The sequence below is a fragment of the Micropterus salmoides genome, unplaced genomic scaffold (assembly GCF_014851395.1).
Source record: "Micropterus salmoides isolate LMB-PRFRI ecotype aquatic unplaced genomic scaffold, ASM1485139v1 Ms_hic_scaffold_8, whole genome shotgun sequence".
Lineage (NCBI taxonomy): Eukaryota > Metazoa > Chordata > Actinopteri > Centrarchiformes > Centrarchidae > Micropterus > Micropterus salmoides.
In genome coordinates, this window is record NW_024044570.1 from 21871407 (window position 1) to 21897418 (window position 26012).

Here is a 26012-nt window from a genome sequence, read left to right on the forward strand (position 1 = left end):
GTACAGAGATGATAAATTAAGCCTCTTTTGATTTGGTTTCCCAAGCTCTTTTTGTATCAGCTTTGTAAAAACATAAGCATAACATAATTGAATAAGAAAAGAATCTGGCAATTAAGAAACATGGAGGCCTTTGATGTGAGTAAGTGTATAATAGGCCTTTTGATGAGGGAGTGTTTTACACTCCGCAGGGTCTGGTATGCACTTTGATTAAAAGCTCTTTTGTTTGGCAATATTCTAAACTGCTTACCATTTTCCACTGTCACAATAGTTTAGCCTAGAAATACAAGAGATTGTGCCTTTTCCCCCCTCTTCTCTCTGGGATGAAGTCTCTTGTTTTCTCTGGTATGAAATTACACAGACACTGAGTTAGCGTTGCAACAGGAACAAATGAATGAACAAAAGCGACCTGTGAAAATGTTTTAGAAGAGGAAATAAAGGGGAGAAAAGTGAAGGGCTTACAGTGGAACTATCCATATGAAACAAAAACAATAATTATTATCATTCAGGGTTCACACTCTTGTAAAGATAACTTTCCAGGACTTTCCCAGGACATTTTCAGTGGTGATCTATCTGGTATAACTGACAGAGATCACATCATACACTAATCTGTTCCTCTCTGCGGAAGCCTGATTTAAACACGTGCAGTCAATGGCTATAGCATATCTATGAAGTCATCTATTACATGAGTAGAAATTATGACAAATTGATGATAGCCTACAATTTTGCCTGCTAACAAATCCCAGCATGACTCAGGGGTTCACAACACTGCCACAACATAATGTTAAAATGATTTCCCAGGACACCACAAGACTTTCCAGGACACTGACTTCTTCTCTCATTTTCCATGTGTTTTCCATGGCTGAAAACGGTTTTGCAGGTTTTCAAGGATGTGTGGGAACCCTGTCATTATAATGGTCATCTTCATATTCATAAACACATTCATTACAAACAACTGTAGTTGTTCAAGCACCATTTAAATGATCAACCCTGTCTGTTGATAAGGTCATGTACTTTTGCATTCTGTTACAGTGTTACACAGATTTGAATAATAGAATTCTCATCATGCATCTTTAGCCCCTTGTCGCCTGATAATAGCCTGAAAGTCTCTCGTTGAACAATGTAATGAATGCATCACGTGACCTCGGCAAAGGTCATGGGTCAGCGAGCCACGGATTGTCAACGGAGCGCTGGCCTGACAGAGAATAAATGATGCCTCGTAACCAAATTGAATTATTGCTTTAATTCATGCAGTCTGATTTAATTTGACGAGAAAAGAGTCCTTCACAAGGGAACAGAGGAGAGAGGGAACAAAAGCGAGGAGAAAGGAAAGAAAAAGAGAACGAGAGGCAGTGGACGACAGGACGTGGACACACACACCTTCCCCCTCCATTACTCCATTCCCGCGACGTCTATGGCTCCACTGAACGAGAGTAACTAGGTTAACAATCCTGGTCATCTCACAAGACTGTGTGCTGCTTTCTGTATAGACAGCGAGTCTTCCTTTTGTCTCTCAGCTAAATTTAATAAAGTTGTGTTCAATTGAGTTGGGGCAGGCCAATAGGCTGACTCCCTGCCCTAGCACGAAGCGAGTGACAATAAGCAGGAAACAGATCTGAATTTTATAAACTGATACACAGACTAAAGTTTATCTGTTGCATAAACATTTTCAGAAGTTTAGCTAATTGAGAAAGACAAGAACATGTACATAGGGGTAAAAACAGACTGGACTCATTAGGCAGCAGCTGGGGATCGAAGATGCTTAAATCTGAAGAAATCTTTGAAGAAATTAGTGTAAACTTATTGTAGTGGGCAAATGGGAAAGCCCATCTCCTATGGTACACCCCATGAACCTAAAAAAAACCCTGAATGAAACATCAGTATTAAGTTTGGTCTATCACCCAAAGCTGCATTAGGCTTCTCCTCAGTTTGCTCCTTAATTCCATCCGAGTAATCCCACATTATTGCCCTCTAACAGTACCCTAAACGGAGAATAAAAAGTTTGCTCCCCTCTAGCAGTGTATTACCAGGAAACAACAGGCCCTCTCCTCATTAAGTTATAGATATAAATGCTCCAAAGCATGAAATTACCCCCGAGCCTCCCTCTCCAAATAACCTGGTTTGCAAACAAATGATCCGAGCACAAGCAGTAAAAGGCAGATTATTAAAATAATAGGAGGGATTTAAATTTGCATCCACAGAACAATTCAGCAAAGGACTGTGCAATTACTCCTCCCCCTCCTCTTCCCCTGTTCATTCCACCTTTCTAATGGCAAGCCGAGTCCCTTGCACTTTATTGTGTCCATCTGTTCTTTCTAAGAAACAGAAGCAGAGTTTGGCATCTTCAGATTTGTGTATGTGTGTGTGTGTGTGTGTGTGTGTGTGTGTGTGTGTGTGTGTGTGTGTGTGTGTGTGTGTGTGTGTGTGTGTGTGTGTGTGGTCAACCACAGGAATACGTGCACTTACCTGGTAGTATCTGATTATTGTTTACCTTCAAAACCACAATCAATTTACATGCTCATACTTTCTTGTTCTCCTCGGCCCACAACCTTGTTCTCTATTCCTATCTTACACTATGATAAATATCTAACTTTATCATAAGACAATAAAGGTCCCTCCTCCTATGCTAGAGTAATGGATGAAGGAGTGAGGTGAGCAGGAACGGACAAGGCAAAGGGTGCTCATGTCTGCATTACGTCTGAGTTATGTCCGCCATTTGCATCTCAATCAGCCTCTTTGGAGAGTCCACCACCTTGGTAACACCCCCATCACACCACAGCCACACCGGATAATCAGGGAGATTTAGTGGGATTGGCAGCCTACCATGGGCACCCCCTGGCTGGGGCTCGCAGCTCATTCCCAGCCCCTGGTCTCGCTAAGGGCCCTCTGGGCCACATCCAAAAACAGGAGAATGGCAGCACTTAACAAGACTGAGGAAGACCAAAATAGACGAGCAGCAGGAACAGGCCATAAAACAGAGGGAAAACAAAGCACCCGAGTGATTGTAATAGATGTTCCAGCATAGGTGTCTGCATAGTGTTCTGTATTGCTGCTTCATTATAGCAGGAGAAAAAAGAAAACAAACTTGAACTTGTGACCTCAGGTGAGAACATTTCATCTTAGAGTTGATGATGGTACTGACAACATCCCACTGCTCCCCTGCAGCAAAAACAGGCTCTGTCTAACGTGTAATGGTGAGTACGTGCACCCACAAACACAAACATATGCACAAGTGTGCACAGCTACATGGTGTGATTTGCAGATAGTGAATGCTCCACTTGAGAGTTGCCTCTCTAGTTAGCGCTGTCTCATGGCTGAACCCTGCTAAGGTATTATTACACTACACTCAGCCCTATTGATATTGTGACTCCAGCATCTGTTCGCCTCCTTGTTACTGCCTGGACCCCAGCACAGCATCCTATCTGCCTGTGTGCATGGTGTGTGTGTGTGTCTGTACCTGTTTGTTTGTGTGTATCCCACACCTCTGGGGTAGAGAGTAGTCACTGTGCACACTGAAAGACGAGAGGCTGAGGAGGCTAACGGAGAAACATTCGACACACCAGGGGCCTAATCAACTGCGAAGGACGCATAACCGTAGCTCCAAATCTCTATCCAACACAAACACACTCTGGACGTACTCGCTCTAATCTCACTGACACTCTAAACTCCACAAAGCCTACACAATGCCACATCGCACAAAGACTCTGTAAGCAACGCTTGTAGAAAAACAACTACAAAAGAGAAGGCAGAGACTGGGAAAAAAACAAACTTTAACTGCAATGACAGATGGCTCAGGTGAGCAGAGAGACTAAACAAAGAGGAAACAGGAAGAGAGTGAGGACTGAAGATGGAGAGACTCAGAATGAGGAGCTGAGTTTCAGTTATCAGAATCAAATATTGGTGGGGGGAAAAACTGGGGAGTGGGCAACATTAATCAAAGTGTTCACCTAGTGGGCAGCCATATGGTAGATCAGCACGCCAACAGTGCAAACTTGCTGATCTTCAGTAACGGGGTGCAATTAATTCCACTGGCTGCATTCATCTCTCCCTCACACACTGAAGGAAGGGAGGTAGAAAAGAAGGAGCGAGAACAGAGGAGGGTTTGTTATGACTCTTTCTTCCTTTTTTTCTCTCCCTCTCGAAGCAGAGGAATCAAACCCAGGTGATGAATGAGGTGGACACAAGGGCCTCAGGTAGCTGCTGCTGCGATGGTGGGGGGGGAGTAACGGGGGGTGGGACAAGAAAAAGTGAAGAAATTAGGAAGCTGAGAGAGGAGGAGACAACGGTGGGAAGGGGATTAGTCTCCTATAAGATTTGGCCAAGGCATTTGTAAGGCCTTAAAATATATATTTACTGTGTGTGTGTGTGTGTGTGTGTGTGTGTGTGTGTGTGTGTGTGTGTGTAAATTGGTTAAATATTATAGACAAGTAATATTCATACAGTGACAGATATAAAGGAATGCATTTACTAAAGGTTTATAGAGGAAAGAGAACCACCAACAACATCACTAAAATGTCAAATGCCATGCCATTTCTACACAAGGCTGTGCAAATTAAACAAAGGTGCTAATAACACTTTCTAACTCTCCTATAAATGATTGTTGTGCCCACAAACTCATTTGAAAAGTGGCTGAAAAACTTTGTGTTAAGGTCTGTAAAAAAAAAAAAGTACAGATTACCCTCAAAAAAAAAATCACAGTAAATCTGGACATGTGAAGATTTTTTTTTTTATGATATCAATTCATTAAAATGTAAATTAAAAGGGCAAACGTGATAATGATAAATGACGTCAGTCTCAGTCATTTCTTCTTCTGTTGGATAGGGAAAGCTTTTATGGGAAAAGATTGCATTTGAGAATTCACTTGGTGAGCCAGCAAAATAAAGGGAGCACAACCTGACCATACACACACACACACACACACACACACACAGCTCTCAAACCTCTTTCGGTTTTATGTAAAATTAGAGTCTCCCCTGGCTCTTAACACAAGCTCATCTCCATTAGCCACAACATAGTAAAACTGACTCCTGCAAATGAGTTGTGGATATGCGGTCCCCCGGCCCTCTCACCTCTCCCTTCCATACAAATACACTGCATCTGCTATCTCACACCCATATCTCCGTAAGTCAGCTCATCCCATAGGCCTAGTCACCATACCACCCATACCAATATCATAAATGACTGTGGGGGAAGCCTTCATTAGGGCAGCAATGCCCCTCCACCCCTCTAATCAGGGCATTTTTACTTCTGCGCATTGGGATGGTGCTTTATGGCCCAAATGGGGCTCTGTTAATGAGGAAGTATACATGTCTCCATTTCCTGTCTAGCCAGGTCGGCAGTTCCTGTATTTGGTCATATTATAATCACGAGGCTTTTTAATGAGCTAAATTCATCTTGGTCACTCATCAAACACCATGTAGACATACAATATCAGAATAAATGAACAGAATTAATTACACTATAAAACCATACTTACACTCTTGCCAAACATTGTGATAAGGCCATGTAGCGTATTACCAAGTTTTGGAGATGAGAGGAAATAAATTACAAAAGTGAGCGTCAGGAAAGATATTTAGATGTCTTCATCTCTTACAAACAGGGTGGTACTATTCAGTGCACTCCAAGGAACATGTGTTTGAACCCACATGATGACAGCTGAATCACTGTCACAGTAAATTCTGTTACAGTCTCCCCACAAACTGCTTTTCACATTCCGCTCTCGGCCATCTCATTCTTCTCAATCCCCTCTCTACACCTCTGATCTCTCGATGTCCCTGTCTTTCCTTCTCTCCATCATCCCCTCTTCACTCCCAGGCCTCATTGACATTAACCTGAAGCACTCACATTTTCCCATGGTTCTCCATGTTACTCTCCGCATGTCAGAGCGGGAAGCTTTATGGCCCACATCCATCAGCGTCACATGCCAGGATTTATGGGAGATGGAGTCCAAACCTGATCGCTCTGAATCAGTCTTGCTGAAGCCCACTGCTGGATGTAATGGATGAGCATACCTCCCTCCCACCCCCCAAACACCCACCTCACCACACTCTCCCTTCACTCTCTTTCCCTTCCACCTCTCGCCTCACACGTACTCTGCACTCCTCCCTTCATTTCTCATGATTTTACCTCCTCTGTGCCCATCAGTCCAGTCCTCGTCTTTGCCCTAGTTGGCTTGTCTTGGTCATTCATTTAAACCTAATGGACATTTGGTTACCAGAAATTAATGAGGCAGACTCACTCAAGGAAATATCCAAGTGCACATGCACCAACATACACACTCACACAGACATAAGCTCATCATTCATTGCTGTGTGTAAGGTTTTATTTGGGATAATTTATCATGACACTGTATTAATAGGCAGCAGTGCCCTTCAGAGAAGAGATGAGAGGCACCAATTAACTCTGCTCACTGCCACAGACAGACCTGTAGGAATGACAAAGGTCTGTCAAATGATTCTGTCCTGTAGCAGCTCTCTGTGTATTTTAGAACATCCCTGCAAATGATGAGCATGAAGATGCTCAGTGGATGATCAAGCAGAGCTGAATTAGATCTAATATTTTTTGAGACATTTTGTACTGGATGTGTCTACCTCTCCACCTGCTCTCTAAAATCCCAATAGGACTTCAATATATTTTCGTCTGAGCCCCGATGGCTGTTTTTTTGTTTTTTTTGTGAATAAATGGTCTAAGGATAGATGGGAGTCGTCTACTGCTTAGATGGTAAAACCTCCTCAGGCAAATTTGTGAATTAAATCTACTTGACTTATTACGACTGTCAAGCTTTCTGTTCTTGCATGGTTCATGCAATTTACAACAATATCGGAGGTAGAGGTACCATTTGAAATTCTTTTTCACTTTTTCAGCAATGGATTGTTGATTTCTGACAGAGGTTATCAAAAGCAGATGTCTGATTTCTAGGTGGCGACCTTCAGTTTTGCCAGCTGAAATGACAACTGTTAGCTGTAGCTTGCAAATATATTTTATTAACTGTAGCTAGCTACTAATTAAGCTAATGTTAGCTCAATGAGTTGGTTGGAAAAAATGTTTCCGGCTGACTTGTTTTAAACTGAATTACTTCATTTATGATTCTGTGCTAAAAGACTGTGGAAAAAGCGAGGCAAAAAATCAGCATCCTCACGAGCTGATGATCCATTCAGAAGACATGAAAATAAAGAAACAGCATTGATCTTTTATTGAAGTGTAGAAATTCTATAAAGAGCAGGACAGAGCTGTTAACAGTACCCTGAACACCAATAGGGCTACCAGGGCTGGGCCTTCTTTGCAACCCCACAAAAAATAGGATGAAGTGGTCCTTGGTCTTGGAAGTAACCCTTTGTTACTAGTGCAGATAGTAAGCTAATTAGCTGGACATGGTATCATTTGAGGTGTGCTTTCGGACATACAAACACGACTGTTCCTTAGATTTTTGCTTGTGTATTTTTGGTCATGGAAAGACATAAAAATACTCCTTGTATATAACCATATTACTACAACCCTTTGCACCCTCTTAGGCATGTGGAGATTTTTAAAGCTTGACAGGACTGCCAAGAACAGTTCCAGATGCTAAGCTAAGCGATTGGTCAATCACTGTTCAGGAAAGTGGTTTTGCAAGATTACTAAAATAGTATGTAAAAGTTAACTTTCCACTCAGAAAAAATAAAAGAATCCATTATGACAGAACTGGGGGAACAAAAAGTTCATTAAAGTTTAAGACATCATACTCCCTCCTCATGATGTCCAGTCCTCGGCAGAATTAGTCAGTTGAGTCCCCTTGGTCTACTGTGACTGAGGGAGTTAGAGGTTAAAGGTCGAACTGTGTTCACTGGTTTACAGCAGGTGTTATTACAGTTATTTGATACATTTACCCAACCTGTTCACCTTCTAACCTGCCTCTATATAGAGCTGGTTATCTAAAAGTTGTACAGTAAACACACACCCACACACACAGATGCTCATTTCTCAACTGGAACACGTGAAGTAATATTGCCCTGCGGCCCCCCGAACAGGTCCATACCCTAATAAAGGCTTTACACTTTGAAAGAAACACACCAAGGCAGCTCCGACACCTCTGAGCCTCCCTCAACATCCACACACAGAGGGGCTGTGCCTGGTCACAGGTCAGGAGAGCCTGTAGCTCTCTGTGGTTCAGGGGAGCAGAGCCGCTTGAACCTGTAATATGCTCCTCTCTCCCTTGGTGCCACTTGTTGGGGTTTTAATGCTGGGGAAATTACATCTGCTCTCCAGCCTGAGACCAGCATTAACACGCAGAGACCACTGAAACTGGAGATTGCACAAACACACACACACACACACACACACACACAGGTAAACCTAAGAGGAACTCTGAGTTCTGACGTGTGTGTGGGTGTACATGTGTGATGCTGCATTTATAGCCCAACAGCACTCATCAACAAAATATTTTATAGGAGTGCTTCACACACCATTAAAACACTGGTAAACACGTTTTGAAAGTGTGAGCAGCGCAAATAGCAATAACAGATTAACAGCCCTGTTCTCCATTCACCCTTCCCACAGGAGAGCTGGCTCAGTGGATGAAAAGAATAAAGACTAAGATCTGGCTTTACAATCCAAAGTCAGCATGCATGGCGTGAAAATAAAGGACAACAGTGATTTATTCACTTCTTAACCACAGGATCTATCTCGTGTAAGAAAGTTGTGTAAGATTAGGATACATTATGCTCCTAACACTGATCTGTAGGCCTCATCATTTGCCAATGTGTAGGCTCAATCACTGGTTAGATGGGGAGGCCATTTCATCACCGAAAGGTTCAACTAAAATGAACACAACATCTAACCTACTCTGCAAGTCAAATGTGAGCTGGGAGATAATCATTGATATGGGGCAGGAGAGAATGAAACTAATAAAAAGGCAGTGTATCAAAGTATCGCAGTTAAGCATTAGTCACGTGAGGGCAACTACGCCACAACTCCGGTGTTCTCTAAATGAATCCCCCTCGTCCCATGCTTGATTTATGGACCTGTAAAAACACACGTTGTTTTTAATCTACTGCTGCCTGAATCTGCCCCTCTAATGAAATGTGGATCTGTGTGTGTGTGTCTGTGTCCAATATTGTGCGTGTGTGTGCGTGCGTGTGCTTATGTGTGTGTTTGATAATGATGTATGGGCTGAGGTCTGATTCTTTGAGCATGAATTTTTTCCCTGTTAAATATGCATTCAGTTACACAGACTGATTAAGCTGTAAACTACTGTTAACTCTGTGTCAAAAGCACATAGAAACACACACATATACATACTTGCACACACACACACACACACACACACACACACACCTTCCCAGAAAATAATGATAGCTGTGCCTGGGGCAGGATTGTTTGGATGCCTGGAGCGGTTCATTGATATCAATTCCATGAGACCTGACTGCAGAGGATATCCTATAAATACAAGACAAGGCTTAGAGATGCAACCATATCAGCAAAAGCCATTTTACGGACTCGAGAACGATGATTTGCGATTTGATATGAGTTATGCACCAAATGTATGTATGCTATGTATTGATTTGGTCTTCACATAGATATAAGGTAAATACATGGAAAGAATTAAAGATTGCCAAAAGGTCACATCTCGGTTTTAAAAAGCCCATTTTCCAGTTCCCAGTTTTGTTTGCTAATGAACACTTACAAAAGACAAACTTTCTTTTTATGTTCAGAATCATCATGATTCCACACATATCTTTTTGAGAGAGCACTTGACTATAGAGAGCTTTGCAACTGTTATTCTTGATCGGGCTGACATTGAAATATGTGACTTACAGTGTCAGAATGGTCCGACGTGGCAGCTGTTGACTTACTGTGACGCACTTGTCTTTTCATTAGCGGACAATCCCTCTGTCCTTTGCAACAAACACAAAATGACAACAGGGTGCATGCGTGCGCACAGATTTTTTACCCCTTTCTCACATGTGAAATGCAATCAGAGTTGGACATGTAGGCCAACTAATGCATGCACGAGCATACACACACTCATTAAGCTTCCATCTCATGTCTGAATACTCTTGGTGAGTCATGAAAGATGACGAGAGACAGCATCTGACAATTTCAATCTCACAGAGACATCAAACGCAGAATTACATCTAATTAGCCTTTTGCATCTCCAATGAACTTTATCATGGGATCAGAGTGCTTGTGCTAATTTCAAACTGCACTAAAGATGCTAAAAGAGCTCGGGGTAATATCAGATAAACGTTATAGCCAGTTGCCAGATGGTTTGCTTGTTTGGCAGACATCAGCTAAGCCAAAGTCTATTTGGCTGCAGCTTATTACAACTGGCTAATCTCCTGATTTAAAACATTACAGTGTGCACTGGACTTGTCTCTCTGTGGTCAGCACTTCTCAGACTTCAATAAAAAACATTCTCTGCTGGCAGAGAGAGAAAGAGGGGGAGAAAGAGTGAAAGAGATCCAAGCAACCTCTCACCTTTCTCATCATAAGAAGCCCTCATCCCAGGGCTATGGGCCCTCCTTCAGAAGGGAGAGTGAAAGAGTGAAGGATGAGAGTCTGTCAGGTTCAAACAACAAAGAGGTGCTGCCTTAAACATCCTTCCTCAACCCGTCCCCTTCAGTGGCAGTGACATCATTTAAATCATTTAAATCCTCCCCAACATGACCTATGGCAAGTGACCCGTCATTCTAACGCTCACACCTCCATGTGAGACAGTGGATGAACTGCTTATTTAGCAGAAAATACCACCCGGCTAACTATGTGATTTATTCAAAATTATTCCTCCACGGTGCTCCTTCACACGGAGCATTTGCCCATAGTTCACTGTGGTCCAGGCAATTAGGAGCAGACCACACCTCTTCAAGAGACAGAGCACCTGGCTGTAGCAGACAGACATAAGGAGGAGAGTTGAGTGGCGCACAGCTTTTCACAACGGGCTGGAATAACTAAGCAGAGCAGTGAGGGAGAGTGAGGGAGTGAGGAATGCAAGCCAGGCACTTTAGGATTCATTTAGGTTCCCCCATCTCCCTGGTCACTTTATTAGCAGTCTGGGAAGAGTGATGCATGTCCCAAAGCTATGCAAAATGCATAATCAAACATTTAAATACACACGATGTGAATGGGCAATGTGCATGCCCGTGCACATACGTGTGCACACATACTGTACTTGTGGAGTGTATTATATAGATGCGCAATCATACATACACACACATTCACAAAGTGCTTACTACTGTAAAACCTCAAGGTATTATTCTTACGTACTCTTGCACGTTTATACTAACAGTTCATACAACACAAAGCCTCCTTTAGTATTCCCACGAGCTGCATTGTCACAGTCGCCTGTGTAATATAAAGAAATCCTCAATGGTATATTACAGTAAATCCTATTGTAGTTGCAGAGCTTTGTGCAGTCGCTTGTTGGAGGAATCAAAGCTGTATAAATTTGGGGAAAAGGTGGTTTCCTCATCACATTTACATATCGCAATTCCTCCCTCACTCCATCCATCCTTTCCACTCTCTTCAGCGCCAAGCTGATGTAGACCATAGTTGGGGACGTGGGACTTTTTTATTCCCAGTTTACAGACAGAATGCAGGTAGAAAACAAACAAATAAATATAAAGAGAGATGAGAGGGTCTCCCTGGAGAGAGACGTGTGCTACTAATATGCAAGGAAACAGACCGATTTGCACAATGCCTCATCCTGGAAATAAGGGAGAGCCGCCACTCCCCCAATGATTCAGTGGATGCAACTGAGATTGGAGGAGAGGACTTGGAGAGCAGGAAGAGGGGGGAAGTGCTGGTATAATGTGGGTATAGTCTGGGGACAATCTAAAAAGGGGCTCTAGGGCTGCTTAAGTACAAGCGTCGACATCACCAACAACAATCTCCACTGGATTTATCTGAGCTTTAACAGTTGTGTGTCAGCACAACCACATGCAAAAGAATGACTTTTGCCGATGCTATTTAATGAAAGAAAGTGCACCAAGTGAGACATCCTAAACTACCATAAAAAGGTATATATGTTTTAATTAAAGCAAATGAGGGAAATTGTTGTTTTGGTATTAGGTGTTGCCTTGTTTTTTGTACTTGACTGCAAAAAATAGGCTTGTTATGACATGATGTCACATCAGACAAATAATTAAAAAGAACACTCAAGTTTTACATACTGCAAGATGTACGACCTAAAAATGATGGACTATGATCTACTGGGCACTTTGGCAGCAGAGAAGAGTGTTACAGACCTGCTCATTGACCTGGGAAATGTGCTGCGATTTCCTTAATCCTTTTGGGAGAGAAAAGAAGAGGGAAAGAGTAGTACGGAATCGAAAGGAGGCGGACAAAAGTATTTTGAGGGCCTTTCTGAAAGATGAAAAAAAAAAGAAGAAAGAGCCAGGGAGAGAAGGAAGAGTGAATAAAAAGAGCAGCATCCTGAGGCCCTGGAGGGGGGTTCAAACGACCAGGTCAGCATTTCACATGTGTCACTTCCTGTTGGCCTCAGCAGGAGGAGCGTGGCATGGCATGCTGGCCAGCGGGGCACAGGGCCTGTCAGACTGACACAAGAGGTTATGCACCGGGCAAACGCAGGCACAAATGCGTCCACACACATACACGTACACCACTTTTCCTATGCAAACAAGTGTGATTCAGAGGTCTGAATGCATGCATTTGTCCTAATGAACACAGTCATGCAAGACAGTAGTTTTCTATATGGGACTCATCCAGAACTGTGCCATCTCATATGCCTGTCATCGATGACGGACAAACACGGGACATGAGCAGTGAAAGGCCAGTGTGAAGATTGTGTATTCTGAAGGTAGGGGAACACAAGTGTATGTATGACATCAAGGAGAGGAGGGAAGGTCTTCTTTACATCTGTCAATCAAGACCTTTTCCACCTTTGCTTTATAAAAATCCAGTCATTTCACCTGAAATAGCAGACACTATGGAGGAACACTGTGGCTCATTGATTCTGATGTTACCTTATCCTACAGCATGAGAACATGAAAACCAGCAAAAGAGGATGTATTCTCTCTCTCTCTCTCTCTCTCTCTCTCTCTCTCTCTCTCTCTCTCTCTCTCTCTCTCTCTCTCTCTCTCTCTCTCTCTCTCTCTCTCTCTCTCTCTCTCTCTCTCTCTCTCTCTCTCTCTCTCTCTCTCTCTCTCTCTCTATATATATATAATATATATATATATATATATATATATTATATATATATATATATATATATATAATATATATATATATATATATATATATATATATATATAGCTGCAATCTGACAAAATGGTGAAGGTAGAGGTTTGTGGCAGAGGTTATGACAGTATTACTGTCTGTCTGTCTGTCTCTTATCGCCTCTCAGTCTGCTTGTCTCTCTCTGCCTCTCTGGCCTGTGTTAATGTTGCTGTTTGACATTGCAAACAGCAGGCTTTTTTTCTCCCAGCAGCCTCAGTGGACACTGAGCTTTAGCCTAATTGGTTCCAGAGCAGACCCTGACAGAACTCTCCTCAGCGGCACACAGCCATATTAATACCCCCCCACCACACACACAACAAAAACAAGCACAGCAATCAGTGACTAGCTCGCTAATTAACGGCCTTACAAAGCATCTCATTAGCATGTGTTGTACAAAGGGGCAGTGGGGGAAATAAGCATTTTGGATTTAAAAAAAGGGAAGAAATTACTAAATAAGACCATGTATGGCCGTATGTGTATTGTATTCTACTCAGGGGCCAAGGGCCTTGGTTGGCCCACCAAGCAGTGGGCTGTATCTCAGGGGAGTCCATTACAGCTCTCTGAGGGAGACATTGGAGTCAAAGATAAGCAGAATTTTAAAGGCAATCAGGAAAAATAAATCTCTGGCATGCAGGCAACTCTTTGGTTGTTAACCAGCAACTTAACCTGCATGTACTGTGAGCGGAATAGGAGATAGATAGTTTAGGGGCTGTGGGAAAACAGCTAAGTTAAGTCCTCTTAAGGCAGAGGCCAAGAGCTGCAGAGCTGAAATATTTGCACAGTAGAGTTATACGACAATAATAAGATGCAAAATGTATTACAATCCGCAAAATTACATTTGTTAGTGTACATGAATCAAAGATTTTGCCTTCCCAAATCTATCTGCCTCTGTCTCTTTTAAGTGCAAATCTTTTACCACGCTTAACTCTCAGCACTTTCTCTATGTGTATTCCCATCCCTCCCAGCACCCATCTGCCGCTTAATCCCCTCCTGGTTTTACTGTGGCTTCATCACAGCCTGTAAAAACAGCCCCCTTTGAACCCAATAAAGGCAACCAGCATCAGGCTTATTGTAAAACACAATCATAAGGTAAATGTTTATCCCCTCTCCGCCACTCTAAACTCCCCTAATGAGCCTGCTGGAGGGGATTCACCTCACAGCTCGAATACAGGAAGAGAAAACAACACATTCTGCTCAGATTAGGCCTGCGGTGGGGATGCAGCTAAAGTCCCATCATGAAAACAGTGTGTAGCATAAACACAGCAAGAAACTAATTTCATCATTAAAAAAAAGGCAGCAAAAACACAAACAGGTAATACGATCTCTACAGTGCCAAACAAGCTCCATAATGTCAACATGAATGTGTGAACAGTTAAATATAGAAACAAATACTTGTACTCATATTAACTGAAGCTTAAGTGGAAGTACAGGACAGATTTATTTTTGTTTCAGGAATCTTCTGTAAAGTATATTGTTCTCTTTCTACTGTAGCCGTTCCTGGCAGAGCTCAGTATGATTGGCTGAGAAGGATAAGCCCTCTGACCCTGCTCTTCCTAACAGCCAGTGGCTGTTCTGACCTGCCCATTATCCAGCAGTGACCCCACTATTATACCCACTGTCAGAACCCGGCACTGCGCTGCGGCCGAGCCATCACTCTCACCTCTGAACAGCAACACTGGCCCACACAGCCAGAGACACACAGAGAGAGTTAGAGAAAGACAGAGTTCAGAGCAATAGTAAGCAGGTAGTTAAAGGTCAGAGGTCCCGTGCAATCGGGACAGCAGTTCCACTCCTGGCAGCCAGAGCGGAACTCTGAGAGGGACCTGGAAGTAGATATGATGACCTTTTGTACAGAGGACCCCAAAATATACCCTCTTATCAAAATGACCTTAACGCAGGAGCATGGGAAGGCGAGCAGAGTCCATCCATCATCTTAAAGATTAATCCTCCTCTCTATTCTTCTCCTGAATCTATTAATAATGTCGCCAGAGGGGAGAATTTGCAGCAAAGATTTATTCTGATATTGTGACTTTTATTCATTAGCCTATAACGGGGGATTCCTTAAGAAGGAAATATGGAGTGAGCTTAGGGAATGCTAATTCACAACTCATGCTCTATTTGAACTATACAGAATTCTGTTAACTCAATCATTTAATTTGCTGACAACCTGCACATTCCACATGCCAATGCACTACAACAATGGAAGATTATCATTTACACTGCAGAGGTCACCATTCATTTAATTTTAAGCAGCTACAGTGTCTTAATTCACAAACATTTAACAACATCTTGGATAATTTGGAGGCAGGTGTAAAGCCTGAAAATCAATTTGACTGCAGAATCTGGTGCTTGGATCAGAGCTTTTCCTCACTCATTTAGACAAAGCAGCTACATTAATAGATTTGTACTCTGGATTTCACACTGTGGAGCAGCACTGACAGCCCCAGGGGCATACTTCAATTAGAGACTTGGGGGTGAGTTTAAACACTGCAGATCTACTCTCGCTCATAGGCGTTTGTCTCCCTCTCTCGCTCACCTTCTTTTTCCCTCCCGCTCAGCTTCTCTCTCTTTCTCTCCATATCTGCACTGAGCACTCACTCTCCTTCTTCTTCAAGTCCTGCGCTCCGTAATCAACCCAGTGCTAATGGCTTATTCTTTCTGCTCCAGCACCCACATTTCACTTGTTTATTTTCCCACACTCGTAAATCTGGGGACGCGTCACAAGCGCAGCGATATTAGAGCAATAATCTCAGGTAATTATCAGATGCCCTCACTCACTTTCTCTCTGTCTCCCTCTCTCTCTCTCTCTCTCTCTGTCTCTCGTGCTTCATGCAGACACCCCCACACAGAAGTTTTTCTACCTTTCCTGGGAAGCGTGCAGGTAGTCTGTGAGAATCTAAACATTTTTTTTAACAACTTTTTTTTATTTTGAAAAAGGGTAGTCTTTAACAAGGGAGATTTTAATATGTTCATTATATAGACATTTGGATAATTTATTACTGACGTTTAAATTAATGTAACTTACATTTTGAAGAAGTCAAGTGAATCTCAGAGATCTTTGCTATCTGAACAACATACAACACTTAAATCTTTGATTTGGTTCCGGAAAAACCTAATGGAGGGTCTTTAGAAAAAGAAAAACCTTAACGGAGGACGAAAAAGCGAGTAACCTCAAGAAGAAGACGGATCCTTCCTCCAGGACAGCCAGACAAATATAGTTCTTGTTTATACAGAGTATACTTAAGTACAAAAAAATAAGCTAGTGTATTTCAGGCTTTGGCTACACAGGTAATATTTGTCACTAGGACCAACTCACTGTTGGTTTTGGTCTTTTCATTGGGATTTAAATGATCAGCTTTTTATCAAGTAGCTTCAGGATTTCATAACAAGCTGATCATTTGAATCAGCTGTGTTGGAGTAGGGAGAGATTTAAAACATGCATGACAAGGAGAGGTTTAGGAAACACAGCTTTCAAAAGAGTTTCGAGCAAAATTGAGCAGTTCTTGAAGTTTCGACTGTCACTTACCCACTCCTGCTGTATGAGGCTAACTGCCTTGCTGGCCCGGGACAGGTTTCGGCACGCCAGGATCACATGGGCACCATGAAGAGCAAAAGACTTGGCTGTCTCAAAGCCTGAGACAGGATCAGGGAGACAGACAAAGACACAAAGAGAAAAAAAGAATGAATGCAAGCAATGCTTTAAAGATTAGTTTTTTTTCTGAAGATAACTTTGATTCTCAGGGGTTGACTCTAATGGGGTGGTGATTGTGAGGGTTGGGGGTGCAAGTTGAAATGCCTATCAATTTTCCATATAATTTCTTTCATTGAGTAACACAGTGGTCTAGTAGAGGGAGTTAATCATTTCTCTCTGAAGTGATGAAACTGATTGAATTATTGTGGTTCAAGACTTTTTCCTCTCCTCTTAGATAAAGTTTTGGATCCGACCGCCAGCTCTCATGAAGGTATCGTTGCTCATACTGGGTTAGAGGAAGGGAGGTTGATTGTTAATTATGCTGGTAATTATACAGTGATGGCAGTAATTATGAAAACATGGCTCATAATAGAGGGAGTCAAATGAACAATCGAACAGACAAGACATTTAAACTGAACCCTGGTGTGATATTTCAGCACATCAAAGGGGCCCCTGATAAGGACGTTTTTCCCATGAAACGAGGTCCGCAGATAAACACAGAATTTATCAGTCCAAGACTACTTCATGGCTCCATCCAAATCATGTAGTCACGATAAAACTGACAAAAACTGAAGATAGAGGGAGAGAAGTTCATTTCTAAATTACAAGTCTAAATGGGTCATTTCAACTCATAGGTTCAATTAATTTATGAGATTACCCCCCCCCCCCCCCCCTTTACTGTATTTTTATTTCCTTGGACATTTACTATCCTTCAAAGTGTCATGAAAAAGTTTAACAGTGTCACATTTTTCCATCCCACCTCTGCAGTAAATAAAAACCAGTCAGACACACACACACACACACACACATACTGTCCTGATTGACAAATTAACACAATAAGTGATTGCGGCAAAGGGGATCTGAGAGGCAGAGCAGCAGGCCGAGTGTATCAGAGGTTGGATTAATATGAACTGTAATTAGATTATATGTCTTAATCTGATTTTCATTAAGAGCAAAACGGGGAGGCCTAATTGCGAGGAGAGTGTTAAGGACTAATATCTATTAAAAGTCAAAATTGGAGTCGGATTGGAAGCCCTCTCTGTCAAGTGAAGCATGGAATTAAATTATATGACACCTTATTAGGTGTAATGGAGGGGACTGTGTCTGTGAGCGGAGATCATTTCGCTCACATGAAATGGAAATGAAAATAAAAATAACATAACAGAAAAGATGAGCAGTGTGACTCCTGCAGTCCATATGTGCTTTGAATTTGCAGGTGGAGCAGCAGGCTTTAGGAAAAAAATGTCATAAAATTCCAAAATGTCAACACTAATAGTTCAAATAATAGGAGTAAACCTCTGGAATGCTAAGGATATGTCTTGTATTAGGTTACATTAAAAATTAAAATCTAAATTTGTAAAAGAAAAGCTTTTGTTTCAGCCTGCTGGTAAACAACAACACCTCACACTCACTTGTTGTGTGTACAAACCATGAAAGTGAAATTAATCGACACTAGTGTTTTCCATAATGGAGAACAAATTAGAATATGGCAGCAACAACAGCAGCAGCACCGAAGCCATGTATTTCAAATGACAAATAACAAGGACTTGACATTAATTGTGAAATAACGAGAGTGGTGTTGCTGTAACAGAGACTCCCCACCCTCTCACCCATGTTGCCGGTAGAGGGGGCCGCACTGAAATGAGTTCCTGGTCAGGTGTACAACAAAGAGAGCCTGTTCCAGCATTGTACGCGGAGGGTGGAACATGACAAGGGGTCAGACAGGGGTTTCTTTTGCTCCGCTGGATCGACAAACGCCATAAGCTGTTTTACAACACACAAAGCCCGAATATTATGCTGGGCTGTAATGATCTTTCAGGTTCTTTAGTCAAACTGAACAACAACATGGTAAAAACAGTATGAGAGGAAGAATCTGTGCATGGTCTGAACATTTTGAAAAAGCTGGGAGATGAAGATAACACAGTTCAGCCCAGTTAAAGCAGATGATTGTGTGCTTGTACAGTCATTCACAATGTAATAGAAATACAGTAAATGGCTCAGCTATTGTTGAAAATTTGTTTTACTGTAATGTATAAAATGCACAAAAAATTTTGTAAAATGTCCATTAAGCAGTGAATGCTCTTCATGGTACATTAGGATCCTGGCCCTACTGATATCCCCCAATAATGAGTGTGATTTAGTGATTTCACGCTTTGTTTGTCCTCCCTGGCCCGCCGCCCCTCTCTGGATCTCCCTCGTACACAGGTGTATTGGCTCAATGTAATGAGATCATTACCAGCCTCGTCAGTAAACGTGTTTATTTGGCAACCGGAGCTGCCTGCTCCTTCTCGCTCTTGATCTGCATCCAAAGAGGCATTTAACTAAAATAAGCTCTGCAGTACAATTGGGCAAACAGAAGTCAATTCAGATCATTACAAGACCTGTGGGTAAACATGTCGCGTTCCCACAATTCCCTTTTGAAAAAACACAAGAGCAACACAGATCCTGAACAGACTACATATCACCCTACCCAAATGAATTACATGGCATTTTCAACTGTAACACACAACATAAAAGTATGTTGTGTGTTATATTTCTGAAGTTATGAATAAATGTGATATAGTAATTGCACTGTATGTCTGTGGATCTCTGACTAGTTTCATTTGGTGCAACAAACCTGATTTATTCATCAAACTTTGTTAGTTTGGTGTTTATAAATTTGTAATTTATTAGCTCACAAGCAAGCTGCATCCCCCTCCATGAGGTGAAATGATGCAACTGCACAGTTACTCCCTAAACGTTACCCTAAGATCATATCTCACTACCTTTAGGGCCTTGCCCGAAACATCTCCCTATCTTACCTTTTAGTGTTCTATATTTACTGTCAACAATTTTATTTGAAATGTATGCATTATAAAGTGCCCTCAAACATTCCCACAAGGGAACTGAAAAAAGTAGTGTCCATGGCATGTACCTTAGGCTTCCCAAATGGGGCAGTGATTAATGTAAAAACGCTGTCAAACGCAGAAAAGAGAGAACATTAGAATAAATATGTGCAGAAAAAAAGGCCTTGATCGGCAGCTCTGCATTGCAACACTTTTCAAACTTGGCTCTCTGCCTCATGTATCAAGAGGCCAGTGCTGACTGTCTCTAGAAATATTTTTTTTAAAAGCAGGAAGTGATGCCAATTTGTCATAACATAAAATTATAAACACAAAACAACAAAGGGATGTTTCCGCTACTGATGAAGAATATTGAGAATGTGATCCATTTTTTCATGCCACTGAGAAACTGTATTTGTCCATATTTTTAGCATATTAAATGCATTTGATGGCTCCCCTCTTATTTTTCTTTGTATTATCACTACTTTCTGCTAACAAACCCACATTTTATAGATGCTGATTTATACAGTTGTGCAACTCGACACCTCTCATTGATGATGCAAAATGATGATGATTCATATGTGTCCAAGATATTTTTTTTACAGCTCACTACTGAGGGTCTTCTACTGTATATAGAAAGAAGTGAATGGGTGACAATTGGACACAGCCTAACTCCTGACTCTCTCGGTGATGAGTGTACTTGTTCCTGCTGCTGCTGTGTATTTCTTGTCCCAAGAAGTCAAGGAACGGCACAACCCCCTACTCTTTCTGACTTTTAAGATCCCCTCTAATTCCCCTCCATTAGTCCAAGAGGAGGGAGATGTCACCCCAAAAGTGGGATGTATGGTTAGTAATTACAGCCCAAGGTTGAGCTGTTCCAGGCGAGAGCACTAGAGTGGTTCTATTACCCCTCCCTGTCCCTGTTCTGCCTCCTTCATACACCCCCACTCCAACCCCAGTGCTGTCTCACCATCCATGCAGCCCTATCTAGTAGCCCCCCCCCCCCCCCCCTCCCCCCTTCTCTTCCTCTGACCCTCTGTGTCAACCTCCAACTCCCTACACAATCTGTCATCATGGCCTCACATCTCACTGGTCACCCATGCTCCTCCTGCAGCCAGCCTTACCGGACCAACTCACCTCACCTCACCTCACCTCACCACACAGGCCAGTAAACTTGATAAACACACCACCAAATCACACACATGCACAAAGATAAACAGACCCCAGACCCCTGCTCATGCACACATACCTCCTGAGTGAGCGCTGGCCCTGTTTTCATCACTGTCATAAGAAATCCTCCCCCATCATGTAACTTTCATCCCCTCATCATCTGCAGACTGTAAACTCGATAGGTCTATAAACTACTTGACTACACACAATAACCCAGTACCCTTTCATTTTATTTTACCTACAGCCTTTAAGCACATATATGTATTCCATCCACTCTCTCTAACCATTTCAGCTCTATTATATTAGAGCTGTAATCATTATTGAACCCTTCTGGCCTCCAGCATAATACTCCTTGCATGTTACACCAGTTTGGGTCTGCATAGCAAATTTCATCCAAGGTTAATAAAGTTAAATAATTTGACTAACCAACCATAACTGGTTCTCATTACGTAGCCAATAAACACATTCATCAGAGCGGACATGAAAAGCCCGTTGAAAATAAATAAATAAATAAAACTCTCCTTCGATTTCCTCAGTGGCTCACTTCACAAGCTGACACAGAGGAGACAGCGCAGGACACAGGCCGGCCGCTCCCCCAGTGGACACGCACACAAAATACTATCTTCTTCCGAATATAAACACAGATGCAGTCTGGATGTCATCTAAACCACACGCAGCCACTCAGAGATGCTCAGAGACACACACACTGAGACACAGGCACCGCATGCCACCCTCACCAGGAACATCTTTTTATCCATCTAATTCCTCCTACTATGAATAATGCATTTCCCTCCTTACCGAGGCTCGGGTTTAACGCATCGCTGCGCGGGTCTTTAAGGGGGTCCTTATTCATAAACAGTAGTGCAGTAAATACCAGAGCTTTGCAGCCAATTTAATGGCAGTTATGCTTAACAAATCTGCCTCAATCTAATGATCAGCCACAAAGCTAGGCTATGGGTTTAATCTGCGCACAGAGGCTCCCCCAGCTCTGCGACTCACTGAATATGCTTAGGGATCTCTCCATCCAGAGAGAGGAGAGCAACGGCCTGACACTTAATCCTCCCAACACAACACTGGGATCAACACAAACATAGAACAATGTTAGTTTTTCATGAATAAGAATAACATTCAAAGTCCTAAAACACTGTAGAGACGATGCATAGAGAGACTGAAACATTATTAAGCGCTCAATTCCAAATCCTTGCTATTCCCTATCTGGACCACCTGAGTCTTTTTCTGCTTCTTATTCCAGCATTGACCCTGCACCTAAACAGCAATACCATGTGGGATGTAGTGCATGCATTTAGATTGAGTAGAGCTTTGCAACTGCAGGTATTGCTCTACAACATCCTGCTGTACAGAAGGGCCAGAAAGGTTCAGATCAAATTCTGAACATGTTGACAGAAAAGGACTGCTAATGTAGTATATGTTAAGTTGTGAGAACACAAAAATAAAAACAGTTGTGGTTTTCTGTAAGTGTTTGTCTAGAAATAGAAAACTATTAAAAGTGATAACACCCTTTTACACAGGTTTTCTTTCATCCATCAGACTATACTGACATTAAAATAGCAAATGGAGGATAGTTTCTCCTTCTAAATGCTTTATTTGAGTGAGACAAAGGGTCAATATGTTATTTCTGACCGTTACTCAACGTACGTCATGCTGACAACATGGCAACTGCTGTAAGAGCCTGAGAGACTGATGCTGCTCCCCAGGTAGGGTGACACATATGTAGTTACACATGACTGCATGTGCTAGGAGAGCACAATGCAAATATAGTCTTGCCTCAAGAGAAAAAAAAATATTTTAAGGAAAAGGCTTAAAGATGAGTATGGAAAAATAAATAAGAAAATTTGGAGATTTGAATCTTTAAAAACAATGTCGTGCACTCATTATTTATTAAGAAAGAAAGTGTTTTCTCTCTAAACCTAGTGGGTGCCAAACCTATCACGACAATGGCCCTTTAAGGACAACTGTTCCATGGACCCCTGGCCAGTAAATAGCCTGAGAGTTAGTTGATAGGAGGGGAATTAGAGCCAGAGCAGGAGTGTGTAATGGGGATGGATAGGAGGCTCAGGCCTGGGTCAAAGCCGCTTAGGAATCAATGCAGAGATACAGGTGTACAACCACAGGTCTATAAGAGTAAGAAAACCTTTAAAGAGAAGGTAGAGAGACGGAGAGGCGCAGAAATCGAGGGAAAACAAACTGCGATCATTCGTTTCCATTATCACAATTAAAAACACCATTCAGGTTGGTACTTGTTTTTAATTTACAAAAGAAAGCAGAGAGAGGAAGACTAATGTTGTGAACTGAGCGCATGATCACATCGGCAAGACAAATCGCATTACTGTCTTGCCTCCCAGCACTTTTACGAAGGGGCTTCGAGGCTGGTCACAAAACCAGAGACTATGACATTTCATGCATAAATAAACTCATATATGTGCTTTTCATGTTCATGTGAATTAAGAACTAAATCAAAGAGCTGAAATGTAAATTTGCTAATTAAATAATATCCCACCAATACTAATAAAAATGTCACATTCCTGTGGAGGAAATAAGCACTGAAGAAAATGGAAATAGCCTTGACACTTGGATTAAAACACTATTGATGCTATTAAAATGCTAAGTGGGTCCAACCAATTGGCATAACCACATTTCAGTAGTGGAATGTCAAAGGAGCACATGAGTAGTAGCAATTACTATTAGAATACAGTTAATTACGGGTGCTGCATATTTTATATGTGTTAGAGTAAAACAAAGGTTATGTTAATATGGGTTTATTAAGCATTCACACACCATAAAAAAGTGTGTTGTAGCTATTTGATGCATTCTTTCAAGAAAAGCAGCTTTTTTTCCGATGAAAAAAAAATTCATTTACTAAATACATAGCAACAAATCTAAATGTGGATTATCTTTTCATTATATAGTTTTTTTTATTAAGGCAGATGCAGGCTCATATGAAGCAGTTAATATGATAACATTTTAAAACCACAACAGCATCACGGACCTACTGTGCCCTCTTGTGGTGAAAACAATTTGCAATTTTCTCTTGCTCACCACCTTTAATCAAAGTGCCAAATGGTTTTCTTTTAGAGTTTCTCAGAGAGTGTCTTGTGATGTTAACAGTGTGCTTTGACATTTTCCCTTTTCAAAAGTTCTTTAAGATAATGATGGAGTTCTAGTGACCGGCAGAGATGCAATTTATTTTAATATTCAAACAGGCACTTTGATTTGCCACATGTTATGGGTCATTATTCTGCTGGAAGATGATACATCTCTTACACAACTTCAAGCAAGAAGGAATGGCTGCAGTTATCCAATTGCAAGTCAATAAAACTGAATGATTTCCTGTTTAAATGTAGGGTTTATGCACTTTTAACCTCTCAAGCAGCCATCTCAACCACGAGGGTCCGGCTTGATTCGTCTGTGTTCCTATGTTTGGCAATGATATTTTTGTTATTAGCAATGGTACACTTTTGTTTTGCTTATTAGTAACCCTACTTTTTATGTTCTGTTGGATAGTTTTCTTATTTTTATGTATCCTGAGTTTAAACAATAACTGACTGTTTATCTGTTACACGGTTGTGCTGTGATTGTGACTTATTTGTCTAATTTCTAGTTTGCTGATCAAAGACTTAAATGAGTTAATGTCTGGTATATGTTGTTAAAACACCACAAATTACCACTGGTAAAAGGAACATATTGTACATTTGTGTTTGAATGCTGTATGTTAATATTAATACTTTGAACTGTTTACAGTGCAACAATTTGAAATCAGACATCATACAAGAACTTCTCATTTCAACATTCTGATTTGTATTATCTCTATATGATATAGACTTGAACATGTTTATAGATAAGAGACAGATAGATGGAAGAACATCAAGGTCAGGAAGGCATTTAAGTTCACAAGCTTCTTTGTTCAGTAAAGGTCCCCAGGCTGCTGTAAATCTATTTACTACAGTGCTGCTTTGCAGCATCTTGTAATACACACACAGTAATTACACTGCTGCGATTTTCCCTGGGCAAAGAATTTGAATATAAAGACAATTAATGATTTTATGTTTATTTGATTTCCCTCATGCTGGCATTATCTATCCCAAACAAAGCAGCAAGTCTGAACAAATGGCCACTACTTGTGCCAATTTAAACTAAAGGAAAGAGGAAATACATTAGTTTCCAGACCATTATATAGTGAACCATGCATTTGCTGGGTACAAATGGACACCATTCATTACAGTTAACAATGACATCCAATTCAGCCCAGCTAATGAACTTCAATACAATCATGTTCGGTATTAAGGAGTGATTTGTTGAGTCTAAGTGTATCATTTTGGAGGCTAATGTTGATGAATGCCTGGTTTTGGAGAGATGGGGACTTGCACATAGCGCAGACTTGTCAACCACCCTTCTACAGTGTAATACCATATCGCCACCTAATGGTATAATTATGGAAATACACTTGATGATTTTATCATAGCTATAACAAATTATTAAATTGGTAAAACAGATTAGGATTTTATGAAACTCACCAATGCCACAGTTGCCTCCAGTAATGAGGACAACTTTGTCAGAGAGGTCCTGACCCTGCAAGATCTCTAGAGCGGCAGTATTTCCATCATACCGTTTTGGCTTCACCACCACATCCTCTACTGTAAAAGCCTGTCGCGGGTCAAAATATGTGGTCCGCTTGTTAATGTGACTGAAAATGAAAAAGAAAAAACATGTCCTGTGAGACCAAATCAAATTCATTTGTTTCATTTGTTAAGCAACCAGAGGTAGAATCATCAATCTACGTACTCAACATAAATGATCTGTCCTTTTTCATCGGTTTCTTTCTCCCAGCCATACGGTAAATCTGTGGGAAATGACAGACATAATTTTTCTTTAAGAGCCTGAATGCATAGCAGCAAACTGAATAACACTGCCATAGGTGACAGTTATATTATAACATTTTTAAATGATTCAACATTTACTAACACTTTCACAAAGTTCCTGAAAACAAGAAACAATGCATTTAACAAGCCAACTGTAAAAGCAGGCAGTTGCAGAAGTAAGGTTACATTTGAGAGCATACAAAGCCAATTTAAACATGCTGCTCCATATGTGAGTGACCCTCA

The 26012-nt window shown here is 41.4% G+C and overlaps 1 protein-coding gene across 2 annotated transcripts in view; it reads right to left on the bottom strand.

The window, feature by feature from the left end:
- Positions 1–26012, bottom strand: part of wwox (WW domain containing oxidoreductase) — a 129403-nt gene that overhangs the window by 102192 nt on the left and 1199 nt on the right. For both annotated transcript variants that reach the window (XM_038705506.1, XM_038705507.1), the window contains exons 3-5: positions 25693–25750; positions 25425–25594; positions 16736–16842 (exon numbers count right to left, since the gene is read on the bottom strand). In XM_038705506.1, the coding sequence (XP_038561434.1) occupies positions 16736–16842; positions 25425–25594; positions 25693–25750 (335 nt within the window). The remainder of the gene's footprint in view (positions 1–16735; positions 16843–25424; positions 25595–25692; positions 25751–26012) is intronic.